Raw genomic sequence first — 13,727 nt, forward strand, 5'->3', positions numbered from 1 at the left:
GCCAGAGTTGGGGATGGAAAAACCATTACTTTTTCAGTCTCTTATCTGGCCTCTAGACCCAACCTATAAGCTTTCTTGCAAGGGTCACAAAGATAAGCATAAACTGCTGTGAAGTCACTGGGAAGAGTATCAACAGTATCCACCAGCATTCTTTTTACAGTGAACCACTTTTAAAGTTTTTATTGAATTTGTTACAATACTGTTTCTGTTTTATCTTTTGGGTTTTTGGTTGTGAGGTATGTGCGATCTTAGCTCCCTGACCAGGGATTGAACCTGCGCTGCCTGTGCTGGAAGGTGAAGTCCTAACCACTGGAGTGCCAGGGAAGTCTCCCGTCAGTATTCAAAGGGAGTCATCTCTCCACAAAGCAAATGCTTTTATTTAAAAGTATCTAGATTTTCTAGGTTGTATATACTTGCAAGCACTGAGGATGTCCACAGAAAACTGCAACATTTTCAGTTATAAAGTGATATTCAGTTCACAGAAGTTATTTAATATAAACTGTATCAAAAGTTTACAAAAACTACTATCCAATATATAATGCATTATACATGACTTGCTTTAAATTTCCATGTCACTTTAGAGCCTTTTTCTGTACTATACAGTGTTAAGGGCCACTAAAGATATTACTAAAAGACAGGATCATTTTAATAGTAGGTTTATTAAACAAAAAGAAAATGTTATCTTACACATTCATGTGATTTCAATTGTCTTTGTTTAAAAAAAAAAAAACCTGAGATATGTATAGTACAACTAATTCCTTTGGAGAAAAGGAAAATCTACACTAGAACTAACTGATTCATCCACTTTATCATCAACCGTCTCATCCTCATCTTCTTCCTCTTCTTCCTCTGTCTTGCTCTCTTATCCTTAAAAACTCTTGAAAATTCCCTGGGTATCCAGTGGTTGAGAAACCATCTTCCAATGCAGGAGAGGCAGGTTCAATCCCTGGTTGGGAAACTAAGATCTCACATGCTGCAGGAGCAACTAAGCCTCAGTGCAGCCAAAAATAAAAAATCTTTAGAAAAAACAGAACAAAACTTTCCCTATTAAAAATAAAGTTCTCACCTGGGAATAATTTTATATTATTAAACATAGCACTGAGAGTTCTCATATACCAGTCAACCAATTTCACCTACTATTAACTATCTAATCTAACCAAATCTTACCTTACCATGGTACCTCTGTCAAAACCAGTGACTAACACGGGTGCTTTACTACTAATTAAGCCCCAGTCGTTACTGGGATCTCAGCAGTTTTTCCACTAATGTCCTTTCTCTGCTCCAGGATTCAACCTAGGGTACCACATGGCATTTAGGATGACCCCTTTTTCCCTATGTCAGGCTCTCCATTAACCTGGTAAAGCAATAATACATTTTCAAATCTTCTTCCATTTAGCATAAGGCTGCTTGTGTGTGTGTGTGTGCACTAAGTCACTTCAGTTTCACTGCAACCCTATGAACTGCAGCCCACCAGACTCCTCTGTCCATGGGATTCTCCAGGCAAGAATACTGGAGTCGGTTGCCATTTCCTCCTCCAGGGAATCTTCCTAAACCAGGGACTGAACCCACCTCTCCTGCACTGCAGGCAAATTTGTTACTGCTGCGCCATCGGGGAACCCTTAAGGCAGCTTATCACCTCCTTAATCAACATTCTCCCAATTCCTCTGCAACATTTACACAAAGCTCTCCTTTGACTTCTGGCCAACATGCAGCATGAAACAAGGTTAAAAGAGGCTTTTCAGTGGATTGGGATTCTTAAGACTTCTTCTCTTTCCCCTTCGGGGAGAAACAACTTTCACAAGGCTTGCAATACTTTTGCTACGTCTTCAGGTTTTCATCTCTCCTCAGTAGACATACTGCTCTCTACTAAGCATTTTTGAGAAAATTCTATGAAGTTGACCAAAGCATATTGTGTGCCTTCCTGCAGGTTGGCATCTAGAAGGCATGTGACATCATGTCATTTTGCCTCCCAGCTTTCGATGATATCCTTTATTCATGTTTGAGTCGTTTATTGTCGGTGAAGCACAGACTCACCAGGTGCTGATTCAGATTTTTTTTTAATATGTACACACTGCTCTATCTATTTGGCTGCACTGGGTCTTCGCTGCTGCACGCAGGCTTTCTCTAGTTGTGGACGGTGGAGCTACACTCCAGTTGCAGTAGGCAGGCTTCTCGCGGCAGTGGCTTCTCTTGCTGCGGAGCACAGGCTCTAGGCACCTGGGCTTCAATAGTTGCGGCCCAGGGACTCATTAGTTGTGGCTGGAGGCCCCTAGAGAGTGCAAGCTTCAGCAGCTATGAACAGACTCAGTTGCTCCACTGCATGTGGGATCTTCCCAGACCAGGGATCAAACTGGTGTCCCCTGAATTGGTAGGCAGTTCCTACCCACTATGCCACCAGGGAAGGCCCCCATTCAGGTTTACTGGAGGTCAGTGTACTGGCACATAATTTCTCCCCCAGCACTGATTTTTAGCCCTCCTTCAATCAAGATCCAACAGCACTGCTCTCTTATTTAGACTTGATGGTTTTATCCCATTACTGATACAGGACTTGTTATTTCTCCTTTTATTCCTTATCTGGTTTCTAAAACATATACACATTAAGAAGCACAGAGTTATTACTGAATTTAAAAAAACACAGCAACAGTCACTGTAGGTATGTTTTTTCTTCACTGGAGAGAAAATAACTTCCGTTGCATGCTCTTTGTCAAAAGTATTACTTTTAATTATAGCAAATTATTCTACAGAGACCACATATAATTTGCTTGACTATTACTGACATTTGGACAGGCTATAATTTTATTTAGATTGATTTGGCTGCCCTGGGTCTTCGTTGCAGCATGTGGGATCTGGTCCCCTGACCAGGGATCTAACCCTGGCCCCCTACATTGGGAGCACAGAGTCTTAGCCACTGGACCACCAGGGAAGTCCTGTGGCTACAATTTTTCACACTGAAAAATGTCAAAACTTCTCACTGAAAAGTTCTCGGCTGTAACTTTTTCTGAGAATTTTTTAGTTAAGTTTTCCTAAGTACAATTATTAAATCAAAGGGCACAGCTTAGAGCTTCTAACAGCCATCAATGACATCTGTTAAACACAGCAGGAATTCACACTATTTGTGACAGCTGAAGAAGCTGATATAAGTCTGACAACACATTTTCTCCCTCTTAGGGATACTTGGAAACCCAGAGAATAATTTTTAGGTTCCATGAATTCAGTGATTCCCAGGATAAAGCAGGAGTTGGAACATAACCTCAACAAAGATGTATCATTTTCCATGTGGCTGAATGCAAAATGGCAGATTCTGGATTTGTTGTTGTTCAGTCGCTAAGTTGTGTCTGACTCTGCGACTCCATGAACTGCAGCAAGGCAGGCTTCTCTGTCCATCACTATCTCCCGGAGTTTCCTCAGACTCATATCCATTGCGTCAGTGATGCTATTCAACCATCTCATCCCCTGTTGTCCCATTCTCCTCTTGCCCTCAATTTTTCTGAGCATCAGGGTCTTTTCCAATGAGTCACCTCTTTGCATTAGATGGCCAAAGTATTGGAAATTCAGCATCAGTCCTTCCAATCAATATTTAGGACTGATTTCCTTTAAATTAACTGGTTTGATCTCCTTGCAATCCAAGGGACTCTGAAGAGTCTTCTCCAGCACCATAGTTCAAATACATCAATTCTTCGGCACTCAGTCTTCTTTATGGTCCAACTCTCACATCCATACATGACTACTAGAAAAACCATAGCTTTGACTAAACAGACCTTGGTCCACAAAATGATGTCTCCAGCTGTATAGGTTTGACATAGCTATTCTTCCAGAGTAAGCATCGTTTAATTTTGTGGCTGCAGTCACTGTCTGTAGTGATTTTGGAGCCCAAGAAAATGAAATCTGACACTTTTTCCACATATCCCCCACTTATTTGCCATGAAGTGATGGAACTGGATGCCATGATCTTCGTTTTTTGAATGTTGAGTTTTAAGCCAGCTTTTTCACTCTCCTTTTTCACCTTCATCAAGAGGCTCCTTAGTTCCGCTTCATTTTCTGCCATTAAAGTGGTATCATCTGCGTATCTGAGGTTGTTGATATTTCTCCCGGCAATCTTGATTCACCTTGTGATTCATCCAGTCCAGCATTTCACATGATGTACTCTGAATATAAGTTAAATAAGCAGGGTGACAATATACAGCCTTGACGTACTCCTTTCCCAATCTGGAACCAGTCTGTTGTTCCATGTCTACTTCTAACTGTTGCTTCTTGTCCTTGCATGCAGGTTTCTCAGGAGACAGGTAAGGTAGTCTAACATTTCCATCTCTTTAAGAATATTACACAACTTGTTGTGATCCACACAGTCAAAGCTTTAAAATAGTTAATGATGCAGAAGTAGTTTTTTTTTTGGAATTCCATTTCTTTTTCTATAATCCTGTAGATGTTGGCAATTTGATCTCTTGTTCCTCTGCCTTTTCTAAACCCAGCTTGTATATCTGGAAGTTCTTAGCTCACGTACTGTTGAAGCCTAACTTGAAGCATTTTCAGCATTTCCTTGCTAGCCTGTGAAATGAGTGCAATTGTGGGGTAACTTGAACATTATTTGGCATTGCTTTTTTTGGGACTGGAATGAAAACTATGGCCACTGCTGAGTTTTCCAAATTTGCTGGCATAATGAATGCATCACTTTGACAGCATCACCTTTTAAGATCTAAAATAGCTCAGCTAGAATTCCATCACCTCCACTAGCTTTGTCTGTAGTAAGACTTTCTAAGGCTCACTTGATTTCACACTCCAGGATGTCTAGCTCTAGGTGAGTGACCACATCATCATGGTCAACTCAATCCTTAAGAGCTCTTTGGTACAGTTTTTCTGTGTATCTTTGCCACCTTTGCTTAACATCTTCTGCTTCTGTTAGGTCCTTGACATTTTCGTCCCTTATTGGGCCTATCTTTGTATGAAATTTTACCTTAGTAACTCCAATTTTCTTAAAGAGATCTCTAGTCTTTCCCATTCTATTCTGGATTAAATGTGGAAAAAAGGGACCAAGGGTCATCAAATCTGGTCTACCACCTGTGTTCACTGGAGAAGGAAATCTCACCCCACTCCAGTATTCTTGCCTGGAAAATCCCAAGCCTGGTAGGCTACAGTCCATGAGGTGTCAAAAAGTAGGACACGACTTGTGACTGAACAACCTGTGTTCATAAATCAAGCTCTATTTTAATACAGCCATACCTTTTCTTTTATGTAAAATGCAGTGCTGAGCAGTTGTAGCAAAGACTATATGAGCTGCAAAACTTCTCTGGCCCTTTAAAGAAAGGGTCTGCCTGACTACTGCACAAGACCAAGAAGCTTTTTTTAATTTGGCTGCTCCAGGTCTTAGTTGTGGCACATGGGATCTTTAGGTGAAGAATATAAACTTAGTTGCAGCATGTGGGATCTAGTTCCCTGACCAGGCATAGAACCCAGGCCCCCTGCATGGGAACCATGGAGTCTTAGCAACTGGACCACCAGGGAAGTCTCTAGACTATGAAGCCTTTAGGACAGGCACTGAGCATCCCTTAACACAGCACCCAACCAGTGGCACCTGGTTGAGTAAAATCTGCTGCCTGAATTTTTGCTTTCTTTCCACAGTCACTAGAATAATGACTTACACAATGCAAACTTATTAAATGACTATTCTACTTCTTAGATCCATAACTACATCTTTACTTCCACAGGTACCTAACTCTGATCCCAATCTTCACAGTCAATTGCATAGCTTATCCCCTTCCTGATGTATAATCCTCATAAAAACTAAGTTAATCTTCCACCTTGCACCATCATAACATTCTTGGCTAAAACCCAATCAGTTTTAGCAGCCCCCTATTTTCAATCTATTGCTCAATCCAGTATTCTCGTTTATCTAGAAAACTCTCCAACTAGTCCCTCAAAGCCTCTGATCGCAGTCTCTCTCTTCCAGCTGACAAAAAACTGCTTGCTATGCAGGGTATCCACAAACACAAAAGGTGCCTTTGGAAAATTTTATAAAGGGGCACTCTAACGGGAAGGTAGATTATCAAGATGTTCAAATGCTCCTCCCTTAGAACTAGCCTCATATCAAGACTCAGGGGGTAAGAGAAAGGTACAGTTTGTAGAAGACTAAGTTGGATTTTGGCCCTGATTGCACTCTAAGCCTGGGCTATACAAGAGTCTCTACAGCCACAGCAACTTTGCTGCCTACCATACCCAGCTGGGCAGTTTCCTTCACTGTCACATTTGCATTCATTTCAACTGACCCCACTTTCAATGTCCTTTGGAACTTGACTCTTTCACTCTTCCTTTGTTGTGCATTCCCTGAGCAATTAAATATTCAGCCTGTTACTACCAGGTACAGCACTTACTGATATGTTACTACTACCTCTGACTGTTTCAAGCCATTGACTTCCCTACTTACCCAAGTTTCTCAAGAAAAGAAAGCATTTATGTTGCCTTACAGGCCCCAGAGATCTTGCCATCATGACTTATTTTCATCAAAGTTGACTGAATATAATAAAGGAAGACCAAATATGCCTTAATATTTTCCCTTATTTGAAGAACACAATTGATATAATACAATTGAAATCTGGATTTTAGACTTTTCCAGGACCTTCTCCTAAAGCTGGGACACTGGATTTATGAATGCCCTTTTTCATCACTGCAATTACAGATATCATGGCAGTCGGAACACTGACGGCACCAGAGAAAACCAGAACTCTTCCCCTTTAGGAACTCCACTAACCAGCAACTTCTCGAAGATACTGTTTCCAAGAATCACCTGAGATTCTTCCTAGAGACACAAGTTACTGGAGGCCGCCTCAATTCCCTTAAGACAAACTCTCCTGGAGATGCGCCTGGAAATTATTATTTTTAACAAGTGCACCAAGTGTTATCTACGTTAATTGAAGTCTGGGTGATGGTGCACTAGAGATGATCCCAGGAGAGTTGCTCTCATTCTTTATTCTCACAGTTACAGAGTGAGCAGTAAAGGGCTTACTCTCTTAGAGTAACAAACCATTGGTCACTCAGTTGTGTCCGACTCTTTGCAACCCCATGGACTGTAGCCCTCCAGCCTCCTCTGTGCACAGAATTCTCCAGACAAGAATACTGAAACAGGTAGCCATTCCCTTCTGTAGGGGATCCTGACCCAGGATCAAACCCAGGTCTCCTGCACTGCAGGCAGGTTCTTTACCGTCTGAGCCACCAGGGAAGCCCTAGAGTAACAAGTGATACAGATCTGCACTCAGTATTTGGTTAATATAATATCTTGTTAACCAAATGCAAAGCACATATTGCTTATTTCACTTTCAACAGGCAACATTTAAGACAAGAGAAAGATTTTGGAAACAGAACCCAAATAGGCAGTCCCAAGCTCCATCTCTCAACTAGTACCTCACCTTGATTCCTCTTAGGAAATCAAGTCCTAAAGAAACATAATTATGACAACATCAGCACAAAACTAAGGCACATCTAATAGTAACAGCAGGAACAGTTCCACACTACCAATGCTCGCGATGCTAAAACATCAAAAGTCCTTCTTAAGTTGATAATACTGGTATCAAACTCAGGGAACAGAATATTTCAGAATTTCCCTGGCCAAGAGTAAGACATGGTATTTCCAAAACCACAGAGATACTTACCTGAGGCACAACATCTTGTAGAAAAGTCACAACACTTTCCATGTAGGACTGCTCCCTGAAAAGGGGGTGAGATGGACAAAATTTAACATGACAGCTAAATATAAAACAAGGAAAAGCTCTTTCTACATGCTCTAAGAAAGTTATTCATAATACTTAAAAAAGAAAAAAACAACTTTCATCACCGGGTAATTCTGCTAACTTGCTTTCTTAATTTCTCCGAATATGTTTTTAAACGCAAATGAGCTTTAAATTTCTTTCAAACATTAACTCTTTTTAAAAGTCATGTGTTTTGGGGTTTTTTTTTTTTTTGGCTGTGCAACATGGCATGCAGGATTTCCGTTTCCTGACCAGAGATCAAACCTGTGCCCCCTGCAATGGAAGCAAGGATTCTTAACCACTGGATCATGCAAGTGGTTAAGAATGAAAATGGAAGTCCCTCCATTTTTTTAAATTGAAATAGACCCCAGTTCCATTCCTGGGTTGGGAAGATACCCTGGAGAAGGGAAAGACTACCCATTCCAGTATTCTGGCCTGGAGAATTCCAGAACACTGGGTCACAAAGAGTAGCTTCTCTGGTGGCTCACCTGGTGAAGAATCTGCCTGCAATGTGGGAGACCTGGGTTTGATCCCTCGGTTGGGAAGATCGCCTGGAGAAGGGAAAGGCTACCACTCTAGTATTCTGGCCTGGAGAATTCTATGGACTGTACAGTCCATGGGGTTACAAAGAGTCGGACACAACTGAGTGACTTTCACTTCACTTCACTTCATAGTTGAATCACAATATTGTGTAAGTTTCAGGTGTACAGAGCAAAGCGATTCAGTTTTCTATTTTTTCCTAATTCTTTCCCATTATAGGTTATTATAAGGTATTGTACATAGTTCCCTGGGCTATACAGTAAATCCTTATTGTTTACTTTGTGTCTACTAGTGTGTATCTGTTAATCCCATACTCTTAGCTTATCCCTCCCCTTCTCTTTCCACTTTGGTAACCATACGTTTGCTTTATCTGTGAGTCTGTTCATCTGTATTTGTTTTTAAATTCCACATATAAGTGCTATCATAGATTTGTCTTTCTTTGCCTGGCTTACTTCACTCAGTATGATAATCTTTAGGTTCATCAATACTGCTACAAATGGCAATATCTCATTCTTTCTTATGGCCACACAGTCTCTTATTTTGATATACTGGGTTGGCCAAAAAGTTCATTTGTATCTATTGTACCCAATAGATACAACTTTTAACTTGTACGGAAGGAGTGATGAGAGAAGACTTGACTAAAGCAGGATCTTCCTAAGTCAGAGCAGAAGAATGCCCTAGTTAGAGCAAGAAAAACTACTGCTGATGACTCAGTATTCAGTGACCTTCTCTTTAAATTGGTTATGAACCTAATCCTAATCCCTTACCTGTGTACAGCAAAATGAATCTGTTTTGATGCAGGTGCAGGCATTAGGCAGAGAAGGCAGTGGCACCCCACGCCAGTACTCTTGCCTGGAAAATCCCATGGACGGAGGAGCCTGGAAGGCTGCAGTCCACAAGGGGTGCTGAGGGTCGGCCACGACTGAGCGACTTCACTTTCACTTTTCACTTTCATGCATTGGAGAAGGAAATGGCAACCCACTCCAGTGTTCTTGCCTGGAGAATCCCAGGGACGGTGGAGCCTGGGGGGCTGCCATCTATAGGGTCGCACAGAGTCGGACATGACTGAAGCAACTTAGCAGCAGTAGCAGCAGCAGCAGGCATTAGGAGTTATTAAGAAATCCTCACAGAACTCGACATAGGTAAGGCATGAGAAAATATCAAAATGCATAAAAGTGAAGAACTATTAAGGACACTGCATGCGTGTGTGCGTGCACTGTCATGTCCAACTCTTTGCAACCCCATGGACTGTAGCCACCAGGCTCCTCTGTTCACAGGATTTCTGCAGGCAAGAATACTTTAGTGGGTTGCCATTCCCTCCTCTAGGGGATCTTCCCAACCCAGGGATTGAACCCACATCTCCTGTGTCTCCTGTATTGGCAGGCAGATTCTTTACCACTAAGCCACCTAGAAGCCCATATTAAAGATCCTGAAGATATTTCAAATGTGAAATATATGGGTATCAGCAAATGGAGAAAAAAACATTACTCAAAACACCAAATCAACTTCATTTTAGAGAAATGTGAAAAATTACATTTAGAGGAAACAATGTGAGTTATTCTAAATCCTTTTTTTTTTAACGGTAATATGCTTAGATACCTATAAAAACTGATTAGGCCTTCCTCTCCAACCTCATTTTTCTCCCCCTCTCCTTACTTAGCCTGCTTCAGTCACATGCAACTTCAATTTCTAGACCACACCAAGCTCTTCTTTGAATCAAAACCTTTACATCAGCTTTTGTTCTCCATGGATTCCTTCTCAAACTCTTCCCTGTCTTTCAGATCTCCAGCCTTAGTGTTACTTCCTCAGAGAGGCCCTCCCTGACAGCCTTAAATCACACTCTCCGATGTCACTCTCCATCAGAGCACACTGGGCACTGATCACAGCCTGTAATTACTTTATGGACTGTGTCCCCCACTGGAATGTAAACTCTATTACAGAAAGGAATCCCTCTCTCATATTTACCTTTTATCTCCAGAATCCATAAGTCAATATTTAGGCACAGAGTAGATGCTCAAGCATTATTTGTTAAGAGAACACTGAATAAATTAAAGAACTTCAAAAAAACTCTAAAATTACATGTTGCATAACGAAAGCAATATATGTGGAATACCATATGGTGAGGCAGCATAGAACAGTGCATAAAGCGCACAGACTCTGGACACAAACTGCCTGGGTTTGATCCAGGTTTCCTTTCTTGACTGTTATCAAGGAAAATTGGTATCTCTCTGCTTTGGTTTCCTCACCTGTAAAATGAACACTGAAATAGCACCTAACTCACAGCTAATAATATGCTTAACCTGTTGCCATGGTCCTTAGTTAGTGAAGGAATATACAGCCCTGGGAAACACAAGAGGAAAAGGAAGGAAGTTTAATGGTAAATTATCATAGTATGTATATGTTTCTGTTAATCTACAAAGGGAATCTTTATGTAACATGCTAAACTGTCCAAGGGAAATAATCCAAAATGCTACAATTCCCTTCTGAACATTTTTGAAAGACAGAAAACAAACTTCATCTCCTTAGCCAGGTATCCAAGGGTCTTGATTGTCCACCCCAACCTCCTTTAAATAGGTCAACTTCCCTAAGATTTCATTTATGAAAACAGCTTGCCTTTCCCACATTTGCTTACTCCATCCCCTTTGCTGAAAATGTGCCCTTGATTCTAACTGCCCAAATTATATTCTACTTTTAAAGTACGCTATAAATGTTATCCTCTTAACAAAACCTTTTCAGATCTAAAGTACTCCAACTAAATACTTTCCCTAAAATATTCCCTCTAAATTCTCATGCTATTTTGCTGGCATCTTTTTTATTCATTATAGTGCTTACAAGTATACACATCTTAAACTACATTAGATTATAAGCTCCTAGAAAGTACAGATATGCTTTGTCAAAAAAAATGCTTAAAATATAGAAATGTACTCTCTGTGACATTGACTTTGAAACTTTCTGACTGAGACCTGGAGTGATATATTTTACATCACAATATAGTATTCTTGTCAGGAAAATCCCATGGACAGAGGAGCCAGGTGGGCTACAGTCCACAGGGTCACAAAGAGTTGGACACAACTGAGCACATCCACACACACATAGTAAACACACACATACATGTGAATGAATATATCTATGTGCTTGTCAGAACACAATGCTAATCTCCAATTATATTTTCTATTATATTCTATTTTTTAAACAGTCCTGATCGACTTAACTGATTTAATGACCCACTAATCGTTAAAACTGAGGTTTGAAAAAACAGTACTCATGTGTTTTTCATGTAGTCTATAAATGTGCTAAACACATCAACTTGACCCTCCAATTATTGCTTTTATTTGGCTTTGGCAATCAATGATATCTGTCATCCTGTAAAGCCAAGTTAAACAGATTTTCAGAAGCAAGCACTGCTCAGGAAAGAAACCTGACTGTTACTATTCTGAGTAATCTTTCTTTCACCTATCAGGTTCATCTGAAATTCGCTTACGTGACAGCCTGAGGGCGAACCACAACTCCACCAGTACAACGACTGGGTCTTCTGGGGGAATCTGTAGCCATTGCTTCATTCACAAAACCTGTTTCCAGAATGAACAGACAGACAAAAAAAAAAAAAGGATCATTACTGTTCTGGATAAGAAGAAAGATACATGATTGCTCGCTAGAGATCCGTTGTCAAAAAGACATAAAATATAGGAAAATTTCCCAGCAATTCCTCTTATACCCGAAAGGGCAGAGGGCAGAATAGGAAGAAGCAGACAAAAGTACTTTTCAAACTACTGTGAGGTCTTATTTGGACCAAGCCTCAGAACCACAAAACTAGTTAAGACTCTTGTAGGACCCGCTGAGCTCCTGTTAACAGAAACTAGGAAGGGATGGAAAGTCTAGCAGAGGATCACTTTATAAAAACAAATGTGCTACCTTTGTGAGCCAAAATTAGAGAATTAACTGAACTCTAATGTTGAGAAAATAAAAAATATACAAGGTACAGTTTTTTTAAGACCAAATGGAGCAGTGAGGTAACACCTTCCAACTAAGATCTTTCGTAATCTATCAGTAAGACGACATATGTATCCTAATGGGTGTTTTCTAGTCTTATTGTGGTGATCACTTCACAATATATACAAATATCAATCATTATGGGTACATCTGAAACTAATCTAATACTTCATATCAATTATGTATTTTAAAAGAGACTGCATGGTCACAGTTTAACAAGATTTTCAAAATCATATCTGTTAACCCCTCTGCTATTGTAACCTAATCACCAGAGTCTAAGTAAGTAATAAAAACTTATATGACATTAGAAGCCCTTTATCCTTTCCAGTCCCATCACTGCATCCTGATTCTTGAATGTCTATAACAAGCATCTGAATCACTTGGGAGGTTTTAAAAGCATGGAACACACTTGGTTAAGGTTAAAAGAGACAGCAATGTGAAAGATCTTAGAAGACAGCACATAGCCTGGAGCTAATCTTGAAAGCACCTAAAGCCACCTCTTTTAAAACAAGGGGCATTCTATCACCTTAATGGAAATCTCGCCCACAGACGATTCCCATCTGCTACAAGCGAAAGACCCTCTGCCCCAGCTAGCCCAGGGACCCCTTCCTCAGAAGGGACCTTCACCTCCAGCCTCTCAGCCCTCTCATTTCCATTCCACCCTTTATTTCTCGAAACACAGCCTCCCAAGAAACTGTCTTTAAGGACGCCGTCTCCCGAGAACGACCCTCGCCAGCCCCTCAGGCCCCACTCTCTTGAAAGACATCAGCACGGCGCTACCCACTTAACCTCCAACACCGAGCTGCCGCTGCCCCCGGCCGCCCTCTGGCCCCTGGCCCTGCCTCCCCTCCCCCTCCGACCTCCAGAGCCCCTCCTCGCTGAATCTCCGCCAGCCAAACCGCCTGCCCTCACGCTGCCCGCCCCTGGTCCTCGCCCAGCCTCCTCCGAGCCACACCGCACCGCCAGCCCTCTCACCGGCCGCCCCGCCGGTAAACGCTGCGCTCCAGCTCAAGGCTCAGTGTTTGGAGTCTCCTCCTCGTGATTGACGGTTACCACTTCCTACCACGCCTCAGCGGAACTACCTCTCCAGCCAATCCCAGGAGCACACCGGCCGCGGCCGAGCACCGCCCTCAGGGGTCAGCTTCGCCAACCAGCAAGTAGGAAAGAGGCGGGCCCGCCTCCTGAATTGACCCAATCCGCTGGGGCTCGAGGGAAAACAAAACAGTATGCCGAGTTCGAGGGAAGCCGAGGTGTCAGGTTCGGTTGCGAACGCAGGCAGGTGGCTGGGAGTTACACACACGTCTGTTTTCCTCTGTACCCAGCGCCTTCGTGGCCCGGTCACAAAGCGTCATGCCGCAGAAGCCCGTACCCCTCACTCGGGCGTCGCAGCCTAGCAGTCAGACTCGACACCGGGACGGGTGTGTTTACATCGAATTCTCGCGACACCTGGTTCGAAGCTCA

General features: G+C 41.9%; 1 protein-coding gene across 24 annotated transcripts in view; it reads right to left on the minus strand.

Moving 5' to 3' along the window:
- The window catches only part of BCAS3 (BCAS3 microtubule associated cell migration factor), a 607,379-nt gene that overhangs the window by 582,338 nt on the left and 11,314 nt on the right, over window positions 1-13,727 (minus strand). For 13 of the 24 annotated variants that reach the window (XM_042255345.2, XM_042255347.2, XM_042255339.2 and 10 more), the window contains exons 2-3: window positions 11,758-11,845; window positions 7,641-7,695 (exon numbers count right to left, since the gene is read on the minus strand). In XM_042255345.2, coding sequence (XP_042111279.1) covers window positions 7,641-7,695; window positions 11,758-11,845 — 143 coding nt within the window. Of the gene's footprint in view, window positions 1-7,640; window positions 7,696-11,757; window positions 11,846-13,126; window positions 13,304-13,727 lie in introns of those variants that run through there. The other 11 variants (XM_060395159.1, XM_060395157.1, XM_060395158.1 and 8 more) reach the window with 2 other exon arrangements.

Source organism: Ovis aries, chromosome 11, assembly GCF_016772045.2.
Source record: "Ovis aries strain OAR_USU_Benz2616 breed Rambouillet chromosome 11, ARS-UI_Ramb_v3.0, whole genome shotgun sequence".
NCBI classification, from domain to species: domain Eukaryota; kingdom Metazoa; phylum Chordata; class Mammalia; order Artiodactyla; family Bovidae; genus Ovis; species Ovis aries.